Here is a 24,322-nt window from a genome sequence, read left to right as displayed (position 1 = left end):
TAGTAATTTTTTTTTTTCTAATTACTCTTTTTTTTTTTTTTTTCCCCACATGTATTTTAATGGAGGGAAGCCACAGTGATAGAATTTTCACCGTGGAGTGGGAATTCTGAAAAAAAGCCATTATTGTTTGTGGCATCTGAGCAAACCTTTCCTGCAGGATTGCCATACAAAAAACCTAAACTGAGAACTCTGTGCATCTGAATTCCAGGAAATCATCACCTTTAAGGGAAATGTTAGTTGTTTAGTTCAGTCCTGGTTTAATTCAGCTGGCTCAGGTTCTTTCTGTTCAGTGCATGCATTAAACTGGCTTTAAAAGACACCAAGGAAAATGCTTTGTCCTGGTTCCCAAAGCAAAAAACAAACTATCCCAGCTCAGAAAATATAAATAAATTCTAAATATATTTTTGTACTTATCCTTGTGAATGTTCCATTATATTATGTATTCATCCATTTTTTATATACTTTGCCTTAAATTTGTCAGTGTTTGCCTTCCTAGGAAATAGATGCTCACGCAAGGGGGAAAAGTAAAGAAAAAAAAGAAAGAAGTTTTCAAATGTTGATGGCTGAAGGAATGTGTGAGCTATACATTAATAATTGAAATAGGTTTTATTCATTGGTTTCAGATCACTGATGTATTTTACCAAGGCTTTGGCAGCAGAGGGAATTGATAGTTTTGAAGTTGAACAATTGCCAGGGGCTCTGATGTAAGTAGAGAGCTCTGCAGACAGAAAGCAGGTGGTTCTTGTATACATCAGTTCAGTAGGGCTTTGTGACTAGAGAATATTGGAGAGGGTGGCTCTGAGTGCCCCTGGCTTTGAAGTAAATGTCAAATACAACCACAGTTGTAAAAGTACTATTTATCAAAAAAAAAAAAAAAAAAAAAAAAAATCATATCCATTTGTCACCACGGGACATCAAATGGAAAGCAGTGAATCTGCATATGCACTGGGAAGTCTGCATGGTGCAGAAAAAGGGATTATTGAAGAATGCATTCTGTTCTTTGCATCCTAAATTGTCAGAAAGGGACAAGATAAAGAAATCTTATTGCCATTAGGAAGCAGTCCAGTTCTTAACACTTCTCATAAAGCCCAAATAACCAGAAAAAGTTCAGAGGAATTTTATTATATTGCTCCAGCCATGCAGACATCTTGCAAATTAGGTCATGTTGCAAATTGTGTCATTTGGGTGAAGGGGGAGACAGTTTAGAGAAAACAATATTTACTTTCTTGTTTAAAAATCAATTTCTGTAAATCTTGGAAGAAAAGAGTATCATTTTAACCTGTTTTCTGAAGTATGAATTTGTAACAATGCTTTTCATTATGACAAATCTTAAATAACCATCAGACTGTGGCAGGCTGACAATGCTGGTGGGTGCTTCCCCTGGTGATAAGAGTTTTTCCTAGGGAAACACAGAGTTTGGCAGATTTTTCAGTTCATTTGATAATCTCAGCTCCAGAAATTACACTTCTCTGCTCTACAGGTTTGCATGTCCTTAGTAACTCTGAGTCAACTGGCTTGTGTAGACAAAGCAAAGGTTAAAGATGATGTCCTGTGATGTTTAAATATTCTGGTCCATTATGTGAATGGTATGAAGTCTAATAGTTTGCAACAAACCCACGTAGTCTCAGTTGGATTAATCCCTTAGTGATTTGCAGGGCACTGAACCAATGCCTGGAAGCTGTCATTAACTGCTAGGATAAAAGAACACTAAATCTGTGATTTTTACTTGGTAAGTGTTCATTAGAATCATCAATTTCCCTTAGGGAAAAAAAAAAAAATTGGGATAACAGTAAATGTTGAATTGAGAATGTCACAGGGTGGAGAAATAGTTTGGAGCTGGAAATGTGAAGTTTAATGGCATGCTGGATATGGGTATTTTGTGTTTAGTGCAGACAAAAATATTATTCTTAACCCACTGGAGGATCTTGAGGGAAGAAGTCTCCAGTCTGCAAATGATATCTCAGTCATTGGCAAAAAGGTCACCATCAATCATTGTGGAAAGGCAATTATGAATAGAAAGTTCTGTAAGATTTCTCTCCCAGATTCAAGCAGAAAAAATACTGGCAAATGTGACCTCAGGTGTGAAGCTCTGCTTTTAGGAAAAAATCACCTGTAGACTGCCAATGTAATGAGAAGTTGTAGCATTTTATTTAAGACTGCTTAAAAAAAAAAAATGTCCAAATTGGATTGATTTAGTAACATAGCTAAGCTAAATGAATTTGTTTTCAACTATTTATCATGGTTCATAGCAATTTGGGTCTAAATAAATGGAGTTTTGTCACAATGAAATGAGAAATGAAATGCAAATTTGATCTTTTTAAAAAATTAAAGCATGAGAGAGAGGTATAATTGCATTAAAATACACTGATAAAGAATGCTTTAAAAAGAACCCCCAAATGAATATGCAAGATGTGTCATTGATAACTAACAAAGGAATCTTGTTAGTGCTAATTTCAGCACAGGAGGAAGCAGCAAGCAAAGAGCCAGGTTCGTGTCCCATGTCTTGTCTTTAGTTTTCCCATTGGTTATGAAGTAGAGGCTTCTAAATAGATTTAGAAAATTATTTTTATGACGTTGATATCTTGATTTTTAAAAATTACAGAGAAACTGGGTTTTTTTTTTGTTTTACTTTTCCAAAATATTAATTTTCACTTGAGCCCTGAGTGAAAGAATAAAACCACACGAGCTGCTGTGGCCTGTAGGCTGGACTTTAAGACAGTGTTTCACGTCTGCACCAACCCTGATATCTCCCATTTCAGTCTCAGATGTCTCAGAAAAAAGACCAAAAAGCCCATAAGAGCTTTTATTTGCATTTATGCAATTTTATCTTTGCTTTATCTTGCAGTATGCCAGGTTGCTCTTTACAGATGATGCTGAGGTGTATCCTCTGGGCCATTCATAACATCATTTGGGTGCAAAACTCTGGGGGAAGTGGTTTTTTGGAAGAATTCAGATGTGTGGTGGGGTGAAGCAGTAGCTGGGCAGTAAGAGGTCCAAATCTCTTGGATGCTGTGAAGAGCAATTTTCTGTTACCATGACACACAGCTATGGTGAACCATATTGAAAGTTGTATTTAAAGTGTAATATTGAAAGCATTTTTTAATTAAAATATGCTTAACATGCCAACAATGCAGTATATATGTTCTTTAAATTTTGTAGACACACAGGTAAGCCAACTCTTTTTGGCCAGTTTATCCCTCTCAAGTTCATGACTTGCTGTTATTCACTCAGGCTGATTATTTGGGTAGGGATGTGAGACATACTTCACATTTTTTCCTTAATCATGAAGAGGAGAAGAGCAGGAAGAGAAGAGCAGGTGATGCATTTTCCCCTGCCTATAGTCTCTTTCAGCCTTGTTAAATCTCTTCCTGAATGTGATCCTTCCTGTCTGCTGTAGACTCTAAGAACACGTTTTCATTATGCACATTTTTTTCATTCATTCACAGCTACCATTGTCATGACAAGAAAGGAAATGTGGTTAAATTAAGATCAAGAAAAAGAAAAAAAAAAAGGGGGGGGGGGGAAGATCGAGCAAAGAGATTTTTAACTCAATATATTAACATGGTTACCTGTTTTTTTGGAAACATGTTAACCAGGTTTGACCAAGGATGGCAAGTGACATTTCAGAGTTGTTCAGAGCTGCAGGTTTCTTTTTTTATTTGTTTTTGATTGGCAGGCATGGAAAGGGAGAGCTGAAAACTAAAGCAAATTTTGTCTTTCTAACAGTATAAAGAGTGTTGGATTTAGTAGCTGGAAGATGGCTGCTTTCTTCTTGCTTTTAGCTTAGTGTGAGAATTGGTGAGTTCCTCTGCTCTTTAGCATTTCTTTTCAAGAATGCTGTTCAAGAGGTACTGTGCTTTTAAGACCTCTACTATTTTTCAATTTTGGTTGAAATACTAAAAAACATTCTTAAAAAAGGACTGTAAGGGCAAAAATTAATATAGAAGACTGTGTGATTGAATTTTGTTATATTATGAAATTGTTATATTATGAAACCTGGCACTTCTGAGCATTGTTTCTCTGCAAGCATTGTCATCAAACTCAAACTTAACTGGATTGCCTCCACATTTTTTCCCAGCCAATCAATTAGCAGAAAAATTAATTTTTATAAATGTCACACTGTTATAAAATTACTTTGTGTCAGTAGTTTTTCCCCTGGAACTAATTTTTATAGCACAGGGAGTAGTTCTAAAATGTATAATTTTTTTTTTTATCTGAACAGGATTTGTTACAGTAAGATAATAACCATATGCTTTTAAACAGATGGGATATCATTAATTTTCTTTGGGCCTTCTTTTTTTCATCACAAAACAGTTAGTGAAAAAGACAACTGTTATCAATAGTTTTTCTTCCCACCCATGCCTCACATACAAGAATCAGATCACTGTTTCAGTTCTTCCTAAGCAAGTATTGAGTGATAAAAGTGATCTTTATTTCTTACTTAATCCAAGGAAACATTGATTTTCTGTTTTTTCTTTTTCCATAAAGATCTGCTCTTAGTGTTGATTTGTTTAAAGGCAGAAAAAGGAAGTTCTTCAACAGTTCTGCAATAGTATTCCCAATTTCTCCTTAATATTCTCATGCAGATTTTGCTGTACAGTGAATGTAGAGCTGCACTTCAATTTTTCCTGTAATAAGGCCTAAAGAATACCAGCTTTTTTTTTTTTTTTTTTTTTTTTTTAACTAGGATATTGCTACCTGTTTGCTATACTTCTTCTATTTTCTGTTTCACACCTAACACCTAAAACACCTTTTGTACTCTTTACTAAGAATCTGGTTAAGATGTGGCATTAGAAGGAAATCGTGTTTCAAGAACACGTAGCAGTTAGTCTGGTACATATTTCTTTTCAGATAAGGTAGCTGTATTTTGCTATTGTTTGCTTAGAAAATGTAAATCTGCATCTTTTTATGTAGTACTTGGTTTGGGTATGGTGCATCTTTATTATATACAGTCATTGGCAGACAGGAAACCTTGACTCTCAAAAATATCAATGTTCCTATAAAGCCATTTATTACTGTCTTTTCAAAAGGTTCTTATATGGCAGAGCCATAATGCACCACAGAAAAGGAGACAGAAATCTGAAGTCCTCAAGATTGAGCTCTCCACTCATAACTTAAGTTGGTCAACAACCTATTTCCCATGATTGGGTTGTAAAGAATATAATGTCTGTCATCTTTCTGCTCTTTAGAAGAGCTACGTTTTCCAGTGCTTTTTCAGCACTTTTAGTGAATTTTGTATGCGTGCTGCTCATCAAACTGATAGTAATACAGGTTCTGATGTGCTGGTAAATCCACTGCATCGTTTGGAACTATTATACAGAGTTTAATTAAAAATGTTGTTTCTGAAAAATTAAACATTTTTTTTTAAATTAAAAATGATGTGTAATTAAAAAAGAAAAATCAAAGGCATGAATACTCTCAAACACATTGATTAGATCACTGAGAAGGAAATAGTCAAAAGAAATGTCAACTTTCAGGAGGAAGTGGCAAGCCTTGCAGAGAGAGGAATCAGTAGATAATTATTTTGGGGGGCTTAGTAAGGTTTTTGATATTGAGACACCAAGAAACACGGTGTAGATTTCTCTGCTGTATGGCAAATGCAGAACTGATTTAAAAAGCAGCTGCAGAAAACAATTATGAATGGTTTATTGTCAAGATTGGAAAGAGGAGTTGAGTGGAGCTCTTCAAAGACTGTTTCCATCACCAGCCCAGGTGAGCTTGGTGGCATTCTTATTAAATTTGGAGATGCTGGGGAGTCTGGGGAGATTGCAGGTGTGTCAAGGCATAGAATTAAAATTCAAAATTACTTGAAGAACTGTAGTGAGAAATGCTAGAATTCTTACAGGAACCAAGAGAAACTACTAAGTTTAGGTGAGAGAACTTTGCTTATTCTCTGGTGTGCCTTTCCAGTAGGCTACATACTATTTGTAGAGAATTCAGCATCCTGTCTTAGTTATGATTAGACACCTGCACAGCATGACCTGAGGGAAAAATGAGAGAATGGGGCTTATTTAAGTTAATGGAAGACCAGTAGGTATGTAACAGCCCTCTAATGTGTTGCCTCTTGTGCTGGTTTTGGCTGGGGTAAAGTTAATTTTCTTCAAAGTAGCTTGTAAGGTGGTATGATTTGAAATATGTGGTGAAAACAGTGTTGGTAACACAGGGTTATTTTCCTTAGTGCTAAGCAGTGCTGACACAGCCTCAAGACCTTTTCTGCTCCTCACACGGGGGGATGCACAAGGAGGTGGGAGCTGAACAAAGGGATATCCATACCCTGTAATCTTGTGCACAGCAGTAAAAGCTCAGGGAAAAAGGAGGAAGAGAGGACATTTGGAGTTATGGGGTTTCTCTTCCCAAATAACTGCTGAATGCAGTGGAGCCCTGCTCTCCTGGAGGTTGCTCAACATCAGCCTGATGCTGGGCAGTAGTGAATGAATTCCTTGGTTTTTTTCACTTGTCCCTGAAGCTCTTGCTTTACCTATTAAACCATCTTGATCTCAACCCACAAGTTTTCTCCCTTTTCCCTTTCTGATTCTCTCCCTAGTCCTGCTACGGGGAGACTGTGTGTAGGGGCTTAGCTGCCAGCTGGGTTAAACCACAACAGCTCTGCTGGGAAAAAGAAGGAAAAAAAATCAAATAACAGATCATTTGTGTTTCTGGTTAAAGCAAATCCTGGAATGAAGTTGCAGGAAGAGATTTATACAGGTCATTTGTAAAAAATAGTAAGTAAGTAAGTAGTTACAAAATTCTGGAAGAGACTGTGTAGTGAGGCTGTGGTGGCTTTACCATGGAAACCTCTGAGATCTGACTAGACAGAAGTGTCTCATGAATGATTACTTGTAACAAGATCTTCATGTGGGAAAGGAGATGGAGCAGATGTCTCCTTCAGGATCAAGATCTTCTAAATTTTGTGACAATCTCACAAGGTTGCCATATGTGATACACTAGAAATTTATGTGATCATTCATCCTCACCATTTTAATTGGTGGGTGTGTGTTCAGGCATACAAACTTGTCAAGCTGTACCCTCCATTGTTGATGAGTGAATAAATTAAATCTTTTATTTTTACATTTATGAGACTATAAGGCTTCCCTTGCCTATCAAAACAGAATCTTACACATTTACTAATGGGTTGTAGGAAGCAAATGAAGCTTGAATTCAGTTCTTTTCATTTTGACAACTGTTATTGATATGAAGTGTAATGAAAACAGCCTGTCTGTTGTTGGGCTTTTAATTATTTGGTATGCTGTTTCCAGCCTTTAATTTACAACGATGGAATAATTGACCTTGTATCCTTACAGGGCTGACTGGGAATTACTGACTGTGGTTATGTTTTATTTAATTGGTAGTGCGGTGCCATTGAGATAAAAAAGGATGTGTGTCTTTAAAAACGATAGAGAATGGTCTGGCTCAATGTTCTTCTAGAGTTTTTTTGGTATTTGATAGCCTTCTGATTGCACAAATAGGGACAGAAAAAGCTTTGTGAATAACGAGCAATGATAAATTAAAAGGAAATGAAGCAGAAAATACACATTAATAACACTGCTGCTGAGTTTAGGTTCTCATGGTATAAAGAGGATATTTTGCTTTGCTGTCTTACAACTGAATCCTGAGGACTTTGTGAAAAAGCACAATATTTGCTTTAAGAATTAGATTTAGTGTAATTATTGTTTCCTTCAGTTGCATCTGATTGCTGCAACAGTTAAAACAACTTAATTCTTCTTTAGGTCATAGATGTGAGTATTCTTTTAAGACACGTAACTACTAAACATAAATAAGACTTGTAAAGCTCCTAAGTATAGCCACAGCATCATAGGAAGTTACTGCCTTTTTTTTGGACAACAATTAAGGTCAGATTTCTCTCCATTTAACAAAACTGAGTTGCATGTTATTTGTATAACAGCTAAATTGTGGTAAGAGCTCACATGTGATCAACATAGTGAAGGATCTGACCTGGAGAATTTGAGACATCATAAAAACTACTTCTTGATGACAATAATTTGACATCTGGCCCTCCTCTCTACAGATTTTTGAACTATGCCCTGTCTTACTACTCTGATGCACATATCTTGTTTGGGTATCTCTAATCAGAATTCATTTGTAATTACTTTTGATTATTAAAGAGTTATGTAAAGAGTGGGTTTTCCTGGGTAGGAAAGGTTACTGGCAGCTGCTAGCAAAGACTTCTGCTGAATTTCCTATGAAGAAAGCCTAGCCTAGTCACTTGGCAAGGAATAGTCTAAACCAAATAAAAAGTCTAAAGATTTTGACTTAAAGCACCAAAGTGCCTTTTGACCAAGTTGCCATTTGCCATTCCATTACACCAGCATTATCACAGAGGGTTTTTTGGTTTCTAGTTTGTTTTTTTTTTTTTTTTTGACTGTTCATCAACTACCCCTGTTTCTAAATGGCAGTTTAATACCAGCCTTTCACATTTGTTGGCAACATTACTTGCTCCAAGTGCCTTTCACCATGTAATTTCTTTTTTTTTGTTTTTTATTTTTTGCTTCCTGTTCCTAAACTACTCACCCCTGATCTTCCCACCTCTCCTCAACTTGCTGGTGTCCACTGTATTGCCTTCTTTCTCTGCTTTTTCTGCCATGTTTATTTAAATGTTACGATACACAACACAGGAGTAAGAGATTAAGTTTCTCCCATGTGGGTGAAACTGCTGTGGGTGCCTTGCTGCAATATTTGAGGGATGCATCACTCTTGGTGCCTTCTCTCCCTTGTTCCCTGGGATGGTGACCTGTGCCAGATTGTTTTCCCTAAAGAGTTTTCTTTCCTGTTTATACAAGCAAAGGTAACATGTTGGTAGTTGTCTACTGAAGCTCCATTTCCCATCTTGCCACGTGTCTGCTTTTCCTCATGTTTAAATTCTGCCTGGTATCAAATCCTTGGATATTTTTGCAAACCGATTTATTGTTGAAAATGTATTATTAGAACAGTGCCTAACACAGAGCCTCTGGGTGGCACCACAACATGAATAATGATAATTATAATGACTCGAGTCAGCCATTAAATCACTTCACCTTCAAGTCTTGGCTACATGTGGAAGCCTTTTTTATTTCTAGAGCTGACTTCTTCCAAATCTAAAATTCATTACTCTGTGCATTTTTCATCTCCAAAGATGTACTGGTGCACAGAGAAAATTGGGCTGAAAAAAAGAAGCTGAAAAAGCTTTAATTAAAAAGCAAATAGCATTTTGCAGCAGGGAAAAGAGGTGGTGAGATCTCCCCCGGGCTTTTCTTACTATAAAAAGATCCTTCTATTTTTGTTTCGCTTGCCTTTTAAAATCCACCTTATTTATTCATCCTTACTTGGAGTTTACTGATCCTGCTGTAAGAGGTGTGCAAAATTAGCAGCTGTGCTGTGGCTGCCTGAAGGGGTGTGCAGCTTCCTTCTGTAAAAGCAAAATTGCAGGCTCTGCACATTACTTGTACAGCTCCTCAGCCAGGAGGGTGAAGCTCTAATAGTGTCAGTACCTTTTACTTTCAATATTTAATTGCCTAGCCTGTAAAGACAGATTACTTTTGGCAATAAGTAGAGCAAGTAAGCTGCAGGTGTTTTTTTTGTTTTTTCGGAGCCAGGATGATTGGAAAAGACAAAGTGTAACACCGTGGTTATCATCTTATTTCAGTTTTCATAATTTTTCTTAGGATGCTTTGAATTAGAGATTCCACTGCTGCTACTCTGGGGAGGTTTTGGAAGTCTAGCATAGGTATCTTTTAAAATATTATTCCCTTCTTTGAATAAAGAATGTACTTAGCACATTTCCAAACTTTGCAGAGCTTGCTGAGTTATGGTAGAAGTGCTCTAAAACCATTTGTGTTGCAGTTTATTCCTTTGTACTCCAAATCAAAGTGACAAAGGCCCCTTTACCATTTATTAGCTGGGAGACACTCAACTTCAGCTGTGGCATAGAGGAACTCTGCTCTGCTGCTTCTTTTTTAATTATCTTTGCAAAAATGAAGCAACTAACCCTCTGCCGAGCTTTCAGTCCACCACCCTTCATGTAAAGGAAAATCAAGAATTATTTTCTCAACCAATTTAATTTCTTTCTGCATGTTGGACAGGGTAATTCTAAAATGTTGAATGTTTCCATTTATTGAAAATATCATCCCTCCCATGTTGTAGTTCCCTCTTCTCAGAGATGAAATCCTGGGTTTAGTTGGTTTAGTTTTACTTCTGGTTAGTCACAAGGAGAATTTCACCTTTGATGTCACATATTAAGAGGGCTTGGCTATCAGCTCAATGCAGTGAATAATGTTTCTTGGATTTAGGGAATGTCTGCAGTATTTTTTATCAATTAACTTCTAAAATTCTTACAGTGTTAATAGTGTTGAAAAGAACTTTACAGAAAATGTCTAAAACTTGCTTGTTCTTAGAATGTAGGAGTTGCTCTGAAAGATACTGAAAATACATTTTCCTCTGGAACTGGGGTTTATGAAATTCAGAAGTGACATAAATACCAATTCTGAAATGACTACAAGCTACAACTTGATTTTTCTGAAAACTATAGCGCTTTTCAAATAATGTTTGGGATTTTGAGGATTTCTTCATTAATAGGCAATTTTGTTGTTGTGGAAAGCTGTTCTCTGTGTGAAGGGTAGAAATGTTTTTGTATGCAGACTAAAGATAAGATCTGACTTCTAAAATGTGCCTCTTTACAGTTGTTTGGCAGTGGAGAATTTGCACTTCCACCATTTTCCAACAGTACTTATGAACACTCTTTTTTTGAATAGCATAAACTCCAATCAGTCAGTCAATCAATCAATCAATCAATCAAATATTTTCTTCTACATCAGAGCTTTTCTTCATCCTCCCAGCTAAGGACTGACTTGGTTGTTACGCTAACTCAGAATATGGAGTGTGATAAAACAGCAGCTGGAGGTAATCTTGAGAGAGCCTATTTATTTTTTTACTTTAATATTTTAACCTCATTACTGGTGATAGTCACTTATAAGAGGCCTTCTGCTTTTTTGTTAGGACATAGCAGTCCTTCAGAGCAGCCTATTCTCATTGAGTTGTTTTGCAATTGAGAGAGTATAAACCATGAGGCCTTGCAACTACATTTCTCCTACTGTCATCAAATGTACACATAAAACTTTAAGGCTTGTGGTTTCAAATCTTTTAGTATTATAAAAACTTTCGAAGTCATCAATTTTATTATAGACTATTAGGTGAAGTCTTCTGAGGGACATTACCTTTCTCTTGTCTGGTATAGCTCAGTGTCTCTTTCTTTAGTCCTTTATCAATTCTCAGTACTTGCAATGAAGTTTGCATCTTGGTTGATTTTCATTTATTAAAGACTGCTGATAAAATGAACTCTGAAATTGTATGATGAGCAGTGTTGCTAACAAGTAACCACCAACTGGAAACTAGACTCAGAATTGTTGTAGCTATGGGTGACACAGACTTCCAAAAATGCCTTTGTTCATATCCACATTGTAAGTTGGTTGACCTTATTCTTACTGTGTAAATACACTAGTACTGCATGGATTGAATGAAAGCATGATTTTTATGAATAGAAATAATTCTGCTGTGTTGCTAGATGGAAATATTTCAAATTTCACTCCTTAAAAAGCTGTAATTCTTTCAAAGTGAACTGAGACTTTCAAAGACAATCTCAGCTTAGATCATCAGATGAGAGGTCCTAGGTGTGCCTCTGAGTTTTCAACTTTTCATTTTACTGCATATAATTAATATTTTCTTGGCTATAACAAGTCTTTATCCTCTTTTAGTTTGAGACAGACTGTTTGACATATTTATTTTTTTTCATAATCCCTTATCATGTTTCTAGCTTTTTAGGTGTTGTCCATCACCTTTGTAACATTAAGCTCACTGCCTTCTTTCCCTCCTTAGCAATCTGCCCTTGTCTTTTTTTTTCTCTAGCCAGGCCAGTGCCTGCTTTTCTTGTGACATTCAGATTCCCTCGAAAGATATATTGCCATTACCATGCCAACAAAATGGTTGACAAATTATAATGGTGCATTTTAAAGGCACTTACTTCAAGGCATTTATTAAAAAAGGGAGCATAATCACACTGCCTGTTTTATTTATACATGTACCATTCTCTCCAATTCTTTTCTGTCTTTAAATTCCTAAGTTTGCACATTGATTAAAAAAAAAAAAAAAAAAAAAAAGAAAAAGGAAAAAATGAGAATTTGATCAATCTCCAAGTAACTGTCATATAATTGTCTTCTTCCCAAAGAAGTTACCTACAAATGAACTGCAAATTGTTTAAGGTCAGCTGCAGCTGTAGAAAGAACCCCCAAAATGCTCTTCAGATGAGTGTTTGCAGACCTATTAGACGTTGAAGGTACTCTAATATTGGAAAAAATATACTTCAAAGTCAGCCTCTGAAATTTTGTTAAAGGAAAAGAGGGCAAAAGAACAGAAATTAATGATGTGTAAGATATCCACATTATTAAATGTGTATCACCAGTTTAAAATTTTCTTGCAACTTGTTACAATGGAACTACCAAGCACCAGAATTTATCTCAGCACTTAAAAAAAAAAGTATTTTTGACTTGTTGGGAACAGTGCTGGCCTCTCACAGGCTTCAGCTGTTAAACCTGGAGACTAATAACAGCATTTCTTCCCCGTGATGAATGAGCACTTAGATTTTCCTTTCACTTAAAATCACTTTGGTGTAGAATGCTGTAGATTTTAAATTGGGAGAAGAGATTGTTTATCCAGCCCTTGCTGTTTGTTTTATTTCTCCTTTAATATTGCATGGAAAAAACGATCCTGTTTCCACAGAAACAGGTTGTAAGCATTAAATAATTTGGTATCATAAACTTGATTTCTCTCCTCAAATATTCTTTTGGGAAAGAAGAAGTGACTGTCTGAAGTTTTCCGGGAGCAGGAAGATAGATCTGTGATATCTGAAATTCTGTAAATTGAATAGGAAAGTAAAAGGATTGCACAGCACACGAGTGCTTAATCCAGGAGGAACTGTGTGGTAACTACTTAGTGAATCAGAAATTAAAATTCTCCTTTGCAGACTGGGGGTTTGTGTAATGTGTCCTTTCAATTTTCTGTTTAAATTTTGTTCCCCTTGGGACACTCCAGTTCACTTTCTGAGTGCTTACACCTTTCAGCAGGCATTTGTTCACCTGCCCAGGTAATGGGTGGGAGCAGCCATGCAGGCAGAGGACACAGATTTATCTGTGCCACAAGTTGTCTTCTAATGGCCCCCAGTTGTCTTCTGGTCCCAGCTGGTGGTTCAGCAGGGACAATACAAGGGGGTCCTTCCCCTCCCATAGATACATGGCTTGGGTTACATTCTCAGCTCCTGGGAATAAGCAGGTTCAGGACTTTCTCATCTGCAGCTACAATGAACTTCACTGTCAGCTGATGGGGTTGTGCTACACCAATCAGCCTGATCACTTTTTGAATCTCTACTCCTGTCCCCTACAGTGTCCTGTGATGGTGAAGTCCCACAGCTGCACTTTCTGAAATGGATTTTCTAGGGTTTACTTTACCTTTGTCACTCAATAACTTCATTCCTGCCTCAGTTGTGTCATGTGCATCTGTGAAAGAATTGCTCCAGATTGAGGTGCTGGAGCAGGTCCAGAGAAGAGCAAGGAGGCTGTGAAGGGATCCAGCACAAGTCCTGTGAGGAAGGGCTGAGGGAGCTGGGGGTGTTGAGGCTGGAGAAGAGGAGGCTCAGGGGAGACCTCATCACTCTCTCCAACTCCCTGAAAGGAGGTTGGAGCCAGGGGGGGGTTGGGCTCTTTTCCCAGGCAACTCTCAGCAAGACAAGAGGGCACAAGAGGTCTCAAGTTGTGCCAGGGGAGGTTTAGGTTGGACATGAGAAAGAATTTCTTTCTGGAGAGGGTGATCAGACATTGGAATGGGCTGCCCAGGGAAGGGGTGGATTCTCCATCCCTGGAGATATTTAAAAAGAGACTGGATGTGGCACTCAGTGCCATGGGCTGGGAACTGCAGCGGGAGGGGATCAAGGGTTGGACTTGATGAGCTCTGAGGTCCCTTCCAACCCAGCCAATTCTATGATTTATCTTCAATACCCCATGAGTTTTCTCTCTTACTTTCAATTCCTTTCTTGGTTATGTCTTACTTGCTGTTTTCTTTTGTCTTATCTGTTGAGCATACAAATTTCTCACAGTTCTCATAGAGCTGTTTACCACATGACTGAGATCTCTTTCCGGAGTGGTGATGCTAACTAAGAACCACTCAGTGCTTAAATTATAATTCAGACCAGTCTGCCTTCAGACCTCTTTGCCTTCTTTTGTGTTTCAGCTGCCATTTTGTCAACCCATCACTTAGTTGGCTTATTCAGTGCTACAGTTTTCTGCAGTAAACTTTTTATTTTGATTATTCTGACAATTTCTGTTGTCAGCAAAATTCATCCCCATGCTAGTCTGTCATTTCCCGGATCATGTGTTCATCTTTCAGCTGCACAAGTCCCCTTAGTGCTTCCCTGCTGGGGAAATGTGGTAGGTGAATGATATTTTCAGCAAACTTACAGATTCTTTTTTCCTGCCATATCCAAACATCTTTTTCTTTTAGAAGTTTTTTGGTTATCTGTGAAGATTTTGGTGGTCTTCTCTTTGGTCTTCTAGACATTGCTCTCAGCATCATCGTGTTACAATCAAGAGTAGGGACCTGAGCAGGTGTTGTCCCTGCATCTGCTCTGTAGTTTGTCTTGGTTAGGGCAGAGGCTTGTTGCATCCATAGCCTGTGAGAGGTTTCCATAGCCATACCTCCCCTCTTTTGTGGATTAAATGAGGATTTAAGGATGAAACCCCATCAGCCTTGAGGTATTGCTCATATATGCAAAACGCCAGCTTTTTTAAAGGAAAGTTTATGAAGCCCTGTAATGATTTTTTTGCTGCAGCCATTACTCTGTTATGAATCTTTAGACTGAAAAATAGCAAGCAAATAACTATTGATCATCTGATCCTCCCCAAATTTAGATGCACATAAGTGCAATTTCCCTTTGTTGGTTTGTTCTATGGCCCTAATCTCTCTGTCAGAATGAAGTAATGTTGACACATTTAATTTTTATGATCCTTTTTTTCAAAGCCAAGACTTTGTCTGATCAGTGCTGCTATATTTAATATCTTTTGTTGTATTTCTTTAAGTAGCATGATAGTGTATGCAACTGTGACAGAATAAAACTCTAGAAAACATAATGTATCAAATATTTTTAGTAGTATTCCAGCAATGGATTTTAATGGCTGTTTTGTGAGCTGTTTACCAGATGCATTGCCATACTTACATTGCTGATATTTAAATATTTTTTTTTTAAAGAGAAAGCTGAATTTTGTCAGTCTGAGGAAATGACAGCAGGCAGAGTGCCCTCTCTTGAACTCTCCAGCTTTGAGAGTGGGACTGCTGTGTGACTTTCCTAGTTAAGCTGCCCACTTACACCACCTCATAATATTACTCTAAAGATAAAAAAAACCAGTTGTGAAGAGCATTTCTCTGTTATCAGTCAGGGCTGACTACGACTCTGTAGTTCACTATGCTGTTCCAGGCCAGAGGGGTTTGTAGTACTGGAGGTTTATTCAGGTTTATTTCTATCAAGCTTTGATGGGTAATACTGACAGGGAAAGGAGGTCCAGGTTCTCTACAGGTTTTCCAATCAATTAGGGCTCAGGCTTGACACGGGGCAGGAGGCAGAGGCTATGCTGGTCCTGCCTTTGCTGCTGCCCTTACCTTTCCTCACCACAGCACAAATTGATTGAATCCAAGTTATGGTATTCCTGCAAATACATCTGGTGCAGGGTAGCAGTCAGCATGTTCTTTGTAAGCTAAAATGTGGTATAATATGGTAGATATTTAGTTATGTACAGTTAAAATCAAGGAATCTCACCCAATATGTATTAACCTGTATGCACTGACTTTACTGTCATTATCTACTGGAAATTTGAAGTGGAAGCATGGAGGCTCTGCTTATTAGAGTTGGGGTTTGAATTTATGTCTTATTGGAAGTAACCATCAGAAAAAATAACAAAAAATGAATGCTTGAAATATTGTTTATACAAAAAATTGTTGTGTGTCACTGTTCATTAGGGAACATGCACATCAGGTTTGAAGGCTGGGACATTTCTTAGAATTTTGGCATAGAGGAACTCCAGTGTGGAAATGCCTATTTTGAAGTTAATAAAGGAAAACTAGAGAGCTTTTCTGGAATGTGAAATGGCATGGAGTATTAAATGGCTGTACACTGAAATTAGTTGGGAAGTCTGGTATCAACCACATACTCCTGAGACCCACTTCTGGCAAACTGCAACTATTTGTGTTTGCACCGAGGAGGTAGAGCTCTTAGCTGCTTCTGTGTGTTTGGTACTTTCACTTACACTTCACTTTGGTTTGCTAATACCTTTGGCTACTCTTTCCAGTGCTGTAGGGAAGGATTTTATCGGATTCAATAAGCTTGGCAAGGCTTTTGGACTGATAAGCTGTGAAGAGGATTTTGCAGAACGTAGTCGTGAATGAGAGTGGGTTTTATTCCCCAACTGTTTTTGCCTCTCGTATTGATGCCTCTCTTCTGAAAGTTGATGTGTTCTCTTTTGAAAATCGTGATCTTTCAGCTCTGTAGAACTTTAGAAAGAAGGATCCATACTGGATTTGCAGGGAAAAAGCTCCTGTAATATTTCTGAACTCCAGTTAAAAAAAATTAAATGGGTACAAAAAATCATGAAAACTCCTTTTAGGGGTTGAATAAAAGAGTGCAAACATGGAGTGTTTTTTTTTTTTTTTTAAAGTCAAGGCTTTGTGTCTCTTATTAGAGAGGTGCAGAGACAAATTAGAGATGACACCTTTTTGGCTTGGTAACAGCTGTCACTTTGTAATGAACGTCTGAAAGGTTTATAGCTTTTAAAGCTATTTGTTACCCTATAGTCTCAGACTTGTGAACTACTTGTTATGCTGCAGGTCAGGCAGACGTGTTGCTGTGGATGTGATTCCTGTTACAGATGCACTTGGCACTTTTCTTCCTGGTCCCATTAGCAGTTATTTATTTTCCAGCAGTTTCTCTCTACTGTTTACTCAGTTACTGCTAGCTGAATTGGCAGCTCTTCTTTCCCAGGACTCAGTGCAGTATTATGTGGCTGCAGAGTTTATTCTAGAATGACTTTCAAGTGCTTTCAAGTCCCTTTTTTCCCCCTCACTGTCTTGTTGCAGAACTGCAGTTAAAAAATCTCACTGTAGATGTGCCCACTGTAGATGTTATCCACAAAGTGAAATCACAGCTCAGAGTGATTTTTGAGGGGGGAGGTTACCCCTTTCTAGGTACTGCAGAATCACTTCTGCAGTGAGCAGTATTCCAGGAAAGGGCATTGGTGAGGCCGCACCTGGAGTATTGTGTCCAGTTCTGGGCCCCTCAGTTCAAGAAGGACAGGGAAGTGCTTGAAAGAGTCCAGCGCAGAGCTACTGAGATGATTAAGGGAGTGGAACATCTCCCTTATGAGGAAAGGCTGAGGGAGCTGGGTCTCTTTAGTTTGGAGAAAAGGAGACTGAGGGGTGACCTCATCAATGTTTTCAAATATGTAAGGGGTGAGTGTCAGGGAGATGGAGTTAGGCTTTTCTCAGTGGTGACCAGTGATAGGACAAGGGGTAATGGGTGTAAATTGGAGCATAGGAGGTTCAAGTTGAATATCAGAAAAAATTTTTTTACTGTAAGGGTGACGGAGCCCTGGAACAGGCTGCCCAGGGGGGTTGTGGAGTCTCCTTCACTGGAGACATTCAAAACCCACCTGGACACGTTCCTAGGCGATGTACTCTAGGGGGCCCTGCTCTGGCAGGGGGGGTTGGACTAGATGATCTTTCGAGGTCCCTTCCAACCCCTAAGATTCTATGATTCTATGATTCTATGATTCTAGGAAGTAGCATCCCTTTGTCTTGCTCCAGGTCACACAACATGAAAGAGGAATAAAAGTAAGACAAGAGTGGAGGTGATGCTGCTGCTTTCTTCAAATCACAAAACTTGAATATTGAGTTGTGCAGCAGCATCCTACAGGTATTCCCAGGCAGTCTTGGTGTTTGCTCTGTAGCACTTCAGTCCAAGGTGTTGGTGTTTGGGATAGGAGATGCTGGCTAAAAAAAGGGGAGGTGATGCAAGATTCATTTCTCTAAAATCCTGTTCAAAACATCACTGTCATGACATGGCTTTGTTGCATTTCTCTAATGTACAGATAAATATTTAAAAATTAATATAAAATAATTAAAGCCAGTGTTTTGAAATCTGTAATTAGGTTAGTGCTTGGATTAGCCAATATTTGGGTACCTAAATAAATAAACAAACAGTCTTCAATGAAGCTAAATCCCAGTGGATTCTGCTGACTCAATAAAGGGCATGAATAAATTCAGCTGCATGCAGCAGAGCTCCATACCATTAAAGATGACTTGGAATCTTAATTCATTAAATTACAAACCTCAGAGAAGATTCATCACTTAATAATGTATATGCAGGGCTGGATGAAATTCGTTTGTACTTGCATGGGTTTTTTTTCCCTAATAAATTCAGAAATTAGAAACTGCAACGTACACAAAGACCCTCAGGAGAAAGTATCCTGAGGAACAGAGCTTTATAGTGTGAAATGTGCCTATTTAATTTCTGGTTGACAGAATATTCAGGGGTGGTTTTCTCAGAACTTTTTGGGACCTCACTGCCAGCTCTTAGGTAAGAAGAGGAGATAGATTTTTGAATTAGGAGACATCTGCAAAGAGTGAAGGGAGGGATTTTTTTGGGAATTTTATCAGGATGAATATGCATTGAGACAGAGATATTAGAGCCAGTGCTTGCAGAAACCTGCTAAATTTGCCAAGAAGCATTGCCAATTAATGTAGTTAATTAACAAGAAGCTATGTTAAAATTAGTTTGGGGTTGGAGGAGGGGAGAGAGAGTGAATTGTAATTAAAAAAAAGAAATCACAGCTGCTATTTAGAGAACTGGTAGGGAAGTTTTCAGGTCTTGGCGTTGGAAGGAGCACTGCATTGCAGCTCTGCCTCCTCCATTCATTCCATTCTCAGTTTTCTAGGAAAGAGCCACTTTGGTGTTATGCATCACCATTTCCTAGCAATATTGATTGCTGTAATCAAATTTAACTTTCTTCAGACTAACATAATAATAAAAAAAGAGCAATTTTTTTTTTTTTTCCGAACTTCTCAGAAAGGTGAGACTCACAGTGTTCCTCAAGTATCTGATGTTCAAGAAATCATGCTGATTTTCTCCAGTTAAGGGTTTGGATTCTGCTGAGTAGAATTTGCTCAAAGAAAAATGCCATTTTTCTAAGCCTGTATTGCCCTGCATACTTTTACTAATCAAAGAGGAAAAACCAAGGCTTTTATCTTTGCAAATTGAAATGCTTTTCATGCTAGAAAAATATGAAAGTTACCCATGAAGTAGCATCTCAAATATATAATCTAATTTTTCCCAGTGAAAAATAAGCAACAATTTATTTAATAGATTCCTGTAAAATCCTGATGTAGCCCAGGGAATGTTCCGGTCATTCTCAAATATATTTATTTATAAAATAATATTGTATGTATAGATTAGGATAGTAAAGAAAACCTGAATGGCAGAATGAGGCACATTACCAGTAGTCTACATTATGGAGGTTTTTTAACTGTTTCTGTAGTGGTATAGAGGAGCTATAGTTTTCCCTGTCAAACATTGTCCTTTTTTGGCTATTGTAATTAAACCAAAAAATAGAAAATGTATGGAAAAGCACCCTCTTACCCCAATGTATTCTGCACATAAAGGAAGGGATGGCCTGTGGTAAGAGTCATAATGCAGCTCATTCAGCTTCAAGGGAGAGGAAAACCAACCTTGCTCAGAAACTTGAGTAACAGAAGCACAGGGGACCTGGACAACCAATACTCTGTTTTCTTCAGCCAGTGCTGGTTTGACCATCTCAGGGTGAGATAGGCTGGGTGTAGGTGGTCAGGGCTTCCAGGTTTCCTTTCTCATGTGCCATTCATCATTCCAGTTCAGGAAAATTCAGATCTACTGCTCCTTTTTTGTTATCTTGTGGATGTGTACTCAGATGCCTATTGGCCTTCCTGTATATATTTGAATATATGAGTACACCTAGGCCCTAATACCACAAAAAATAAAAAAAAATTTCACTGCACAATGATGAATTTCTAATAGCAGCTTCTCTGGAGTTTTTAACAGTTGTTTTTTTTTTTTTTTTTTACTGTTTTAACAGTTCTCTGGTGTTTTTAACACCAGGGCTGACCAGCTAAAGCAGGATTTTGTGCCAGTAGAGGTCAAGGATTGAGTATACACTGGGTCAGACATGCTACTAATTGGTACCTTTTGAAGATTTGCTGGCAAAAGTTTCACAGTTTAGTTTATGTCACCCATTTTGATATTATTTAAATTGCCACCAAAGAAAAGAGACCTTCCATTTGTGCCCAGTCAGGTTATAAATAATATCAGTGAGGAACTCTAATGTAGATGTACATAGACAGTATCTGTGAAAAGCTCTGGCTGCTGTATTTGTATCTGAAGAACATGGATGAGGAATTGTCCCATTTCTCTGTGGTTCCTGTGGAGTGCATACATAGGTAGTGAAACTGGCTTGGTGTCTTTAAACACCTTAAATTATTACTTATTGCTCTGGTTGCATTCAAGAGAGGTTAGAAGAGAGAATAATTTTACTTTCTTTAAAAGATTAGCTTTTTTAGTTTAACATAACACTTGTTTGACTTTTTAATGCAGTCAATACATCCTGAAAAGGCCTTTATGTAAAAGCAGTTCCATTTAAGGATAATCAGAAGTGACATTAATAGCAAATCCAGTAGCTTCTACTTCCCATTTTCCATCAGAAATTATGATCCTTTGTTTTTGCTGACATAATTACCTCCAGGTGAGCCAGTTCTGACAAGGCAAAATTAAGAACTCATTATAAATGAGCAGCAGGAGCAGATAGATTGAGAAAATAGGTTTCATGCAAGTATCAATAAAGGTGATCAGTAAACCAATAAAAGCATTTAGCTCATATGCTGTTTTGTATTGATAAAGACTGCCTAGCTAGAAAGTCTGGAGTCCAGTAAAAGGTCTGGAGAGTGAGATCTTCTGCTTCTGTATATTCCAAAGCCAGTCTTTGGTTTGTGAGAAGGTGACAGTGCCATGAATGCTGTGATCCTGCCAGAGTATCCGAACCCCAAATGAAAAATAATTCATTTAGCTGAAGGGCTGAAAGCATTATGTTTCATCCAGCAAAAGAGAGGCTGAGCTGAGGATCTCACATTTGATTAAAACACTGCTTTGATTAGGGAAAAGGGGATTAGGGCCCCTTTTTGCCTGGGTTTCAGTTTTCTGGTCTATGAACATCCACTTGCAGATTCCCCTGGCCAGGAGCCTTCTCACCCTGCTGCTCTCCCTCCTCTTTCTGGAGGTGCCAGTCTTCCTCAGTTGGTTGTTTTGTGCTGGTGCTGGTGTTCACCCATATTTCTCTGCACCATATGGATATGTGCTCTTTGGTAGATCTGTTTGTCCTGCATTTTCTCTCACTTCTGGAAGTGCCAGAGAAGAGGAGAGCAGCAGAGCCTCTGGCAACACAAATGACAGGGAACAGCTGGAACACATGTATCAGATGTATAGCACATGCCTACTTATTCCTCTCCAGGATTTTTTGGGAGAGAAACACTGTTGTACATTATGTTTGTTGACACAGATGTGCCTTGAGCTCATCAAAATCTCAACACACACCTCTGGATCTTGTTTCTCTCTGCTTGACAGGTGCTTTGGAGCTGCTGCCCATGCAGTCGATGCACACACAGGCTCTGGGTTGAACTGATGGACAGGCAAGTGGAGGCAGTATCATAGAATCATAGAATTGGCTGGGTTGGAAGGGACCTCAGAGATCATCAAGTCCAACCCTTGATCCACTCCCGCTGCAGTTCCCAGCCCATGGCACTGAGTGCCACATCCAGGCTCTTTTGAAATATCTCCAGGGATGGAGAATCCACAACTTCCCTGGGCAGCCCATTCCAATGGCTGATCACCCTCTCTGGAAAGAAATTCTTTCTAATGTCCAACCTAAACCTCCCCTGGCACAACTTGAGACCTCTTGTGCCCTCTTGTCTTGCTGAGAGTTGCCTGGGAAAAGAGCCTGACCCCCCCCTGGCTCCAACCTCCTTTCAGGGAGTTGTAGAGAGTGATGAGGTCTCCCCTGAGCCTCCTCTTCTCCAGCCTCAACACCCCCAGCTCCCTCAGCCCTTCCTCACAGGACTTGTGCTGGATCCCTTCACAGCCTCCTTGCTCTTCTCTGGACCTGCTCCAGCACCTCAATCTCCTTCCTGAGCTGAGGGGCCCAGAACTGGACACAGGACTCAAGCTGTGGCCTCACCAGCGCTGAGCACAGTAGCTCAGCCTTGCCTCTCAACTCTGGAAATATACCAGAAGTCCTCAAAATTCACCTGAACATTGTTTCCTACCAGATGTCTGGGGAAACACAGGCAGCTCTTACCTACATCAGGGGGTTAAGATCATCTCCCTCTTTTCTCACATGCTCTGAGCTGCTAAAAGTGATGCCAATGCAGTAATGGATTTTATGTGGAGGATACTGAGTGTATGTGTAAAAAGCTGTTTTTGCTCTCGAGAACAAAACTGATTTCCCAGTCAGGTAATGCATTCTGTATGGAAAAGCATCCAGTGATTTGGTTGTTAGTTCTGATTCACTGATGAATGAACACTTGGGAACAAATAATCACTTGAAATTCAGTTAGCCAGCTTCTTTCAGTTGTAAATACAGGAAATTTGCATTTTATTCAAAGAAGTCCTTAGGCAAAATGAGGTGATACAGTAAGACCTTTGGTGGCAAGGGCTTTTCCATTGTATAATTTAGGTATGCAATCCTTGAATAAAATCTCTCCTGAATGTCCTTAAGTTTTGTATATACTTGTAGCTTTTAATGGGAGTTCTTGTGATGAATTCAGATTGGCCTTTGAAAAATAATACTGTGGAGTATTTTCATTTAGTAGATCCCTTACTTTTTAATTTCTTTGAAATAATGCACATTTGATGGGTTTTTTTCTTGCACTTAGTAACATTTTTCCTCCACAGTATGTTACTAAGGTTTTATGTTAACAGTGGGTATAAAAACTTGTCTGCAACCTTTTTTTTTCCCCTTAGTTTTATAGTAACCATTAGGACTTCAAGCCAGAGCTCACTCTGGGTTTTTTTTCCAGGCTGTTGTGGGAGGACAGGAGAGCTTTCTCAGCTAGAACCAGAGCTTCATGCATTTCACTTAGCTTGTGATCGATTTTGTTGCTGCTCACTGTTGGTAGTGTATTGAAGTTGTATTTTTATTGTGCTGTAGTGGTTGGCAATCTAAAAACGTGTTAAATAATATTGATTTCTTTTTTTTTTTTCCCCCACTTGGCAAGCATTTTATTTTACTCCGTCTCTAATACGATTTTAAGTATCATTTACTGGTTTTATTTTCTTTCTTATTGCATCTTGATATCTGATAGAGCAAGGGGCTATTGCAGTGCCTAGAGAGAGGTCTGGAGATAGGGGATGCTCACAAGAATATGTTTTCCAGTTTTGATGCTAACTGCCTTTAGATAACAACAATATGAATTTCTATATTCTATTCTGAGATCATTAAATAGTAAGCTTGTGTATCTGTCTGAGAAAAATAAAAATTAATTTGATTTTCACTGCAGTAGATGTAACCTATCAGGTAGTCACCCTAAATAGGTATTTTTACAAATTGTCTTCCAGGAAACGTCCTTCCTGGACCTCCAAGGGCCAACAAGATGATTCAAGAAAACTTGTCTAGTTCTGGTATCTTTCACAATTAATCACTTAGGTGATCTTCATGATAAAATGTGGGTCTGTCTGTTTACAGTGACTTTTTCTGAATTGTCTTTGTTTGGCATGTGAAGGTACTGAGGGCAGGAATGCAATCCTTCCTAGGGGGAAATAAAGATTTTCTTTAAAGTACAGGATCCATCTAATGCTACAAAAGCTTTTAGAGCAACTTGGAGCCTTCCACAGCAGTTCTTGTGGTGTTATCCTGAACTGGAAATCTGTGCTGAGCAGTAACCCAGGCTGAGGAGAATAAGGTATAGAAAACAGGTGGGAGATAATAAAGCTGTGGTTTCTGACATTGCATCTATTAAGGGAGCACAATGGCCTTTTCAGCTATGGTAATTGTCTGTTTCTATTGAGACTTTTCTTGAAATACTAGTGGGAGGTTAGTTTTTAAATCAAGAGGTTAATACGGTGGTTTACTGTCACCATTTATTTGTTCCACTTTTGCTCTGCTCAGATTTGCAAAGCTCTGAGTGGTTTCCAACAATGAAGCATTTCTTTAATAAGCAGAGC

At 38.4% G+C, this 24,322-nt stretch overlaps 1 protein-coding gene across 4 annotated transcripts in view; it reads left to right on the top strand.

Annotated features, from left to right (window-relative positions):
- Positions 1–24,322, top strand: part of TRAPPC9 (trafficking protein particle complex subunit 9) — a 489,549-nt gene that overhangs the window by 275,585 nt on the left and 189,642 nt on the right. The window contains exon 23 of one of the 4 annotated variants that reach the window (XM_071738449.1): positions 23,179–23,652. The exons of the other annotated variants lie outside the window; for them this stretch is intronic. Within the exon in view, the coding sequence (XP_071594550.1) occupies positions 23,179–23,285 (107 nt within the window). The 3' untranslated portion in view covers positions 23,286–23,652. Of the gene's footprint in view, positions 1–23,178; positions 23,653–24,322 lie in introns of those variants that run through there. 4 annotated transcript variants of the gene reach the window in all.

The sequence above is a fragment of the Heliangelus exortis genome, chromosome 2 (genome assembly GCF_036169615.1).
Source record: "Heliangelus exortis chromosome 2, bHelExo1.hap1, whole genome shotgun sequence".
NCBI classification, from domain to species: domain Eukaryota; kingdom Metazoa; phylum Chordata; class Aves; order Apodiformes; family Trochilidae; genus Heliangelus; species Heliangelus exortis.
This window is presented reverse-complemented; position numbering and strand designations above follow the sequence as displayed.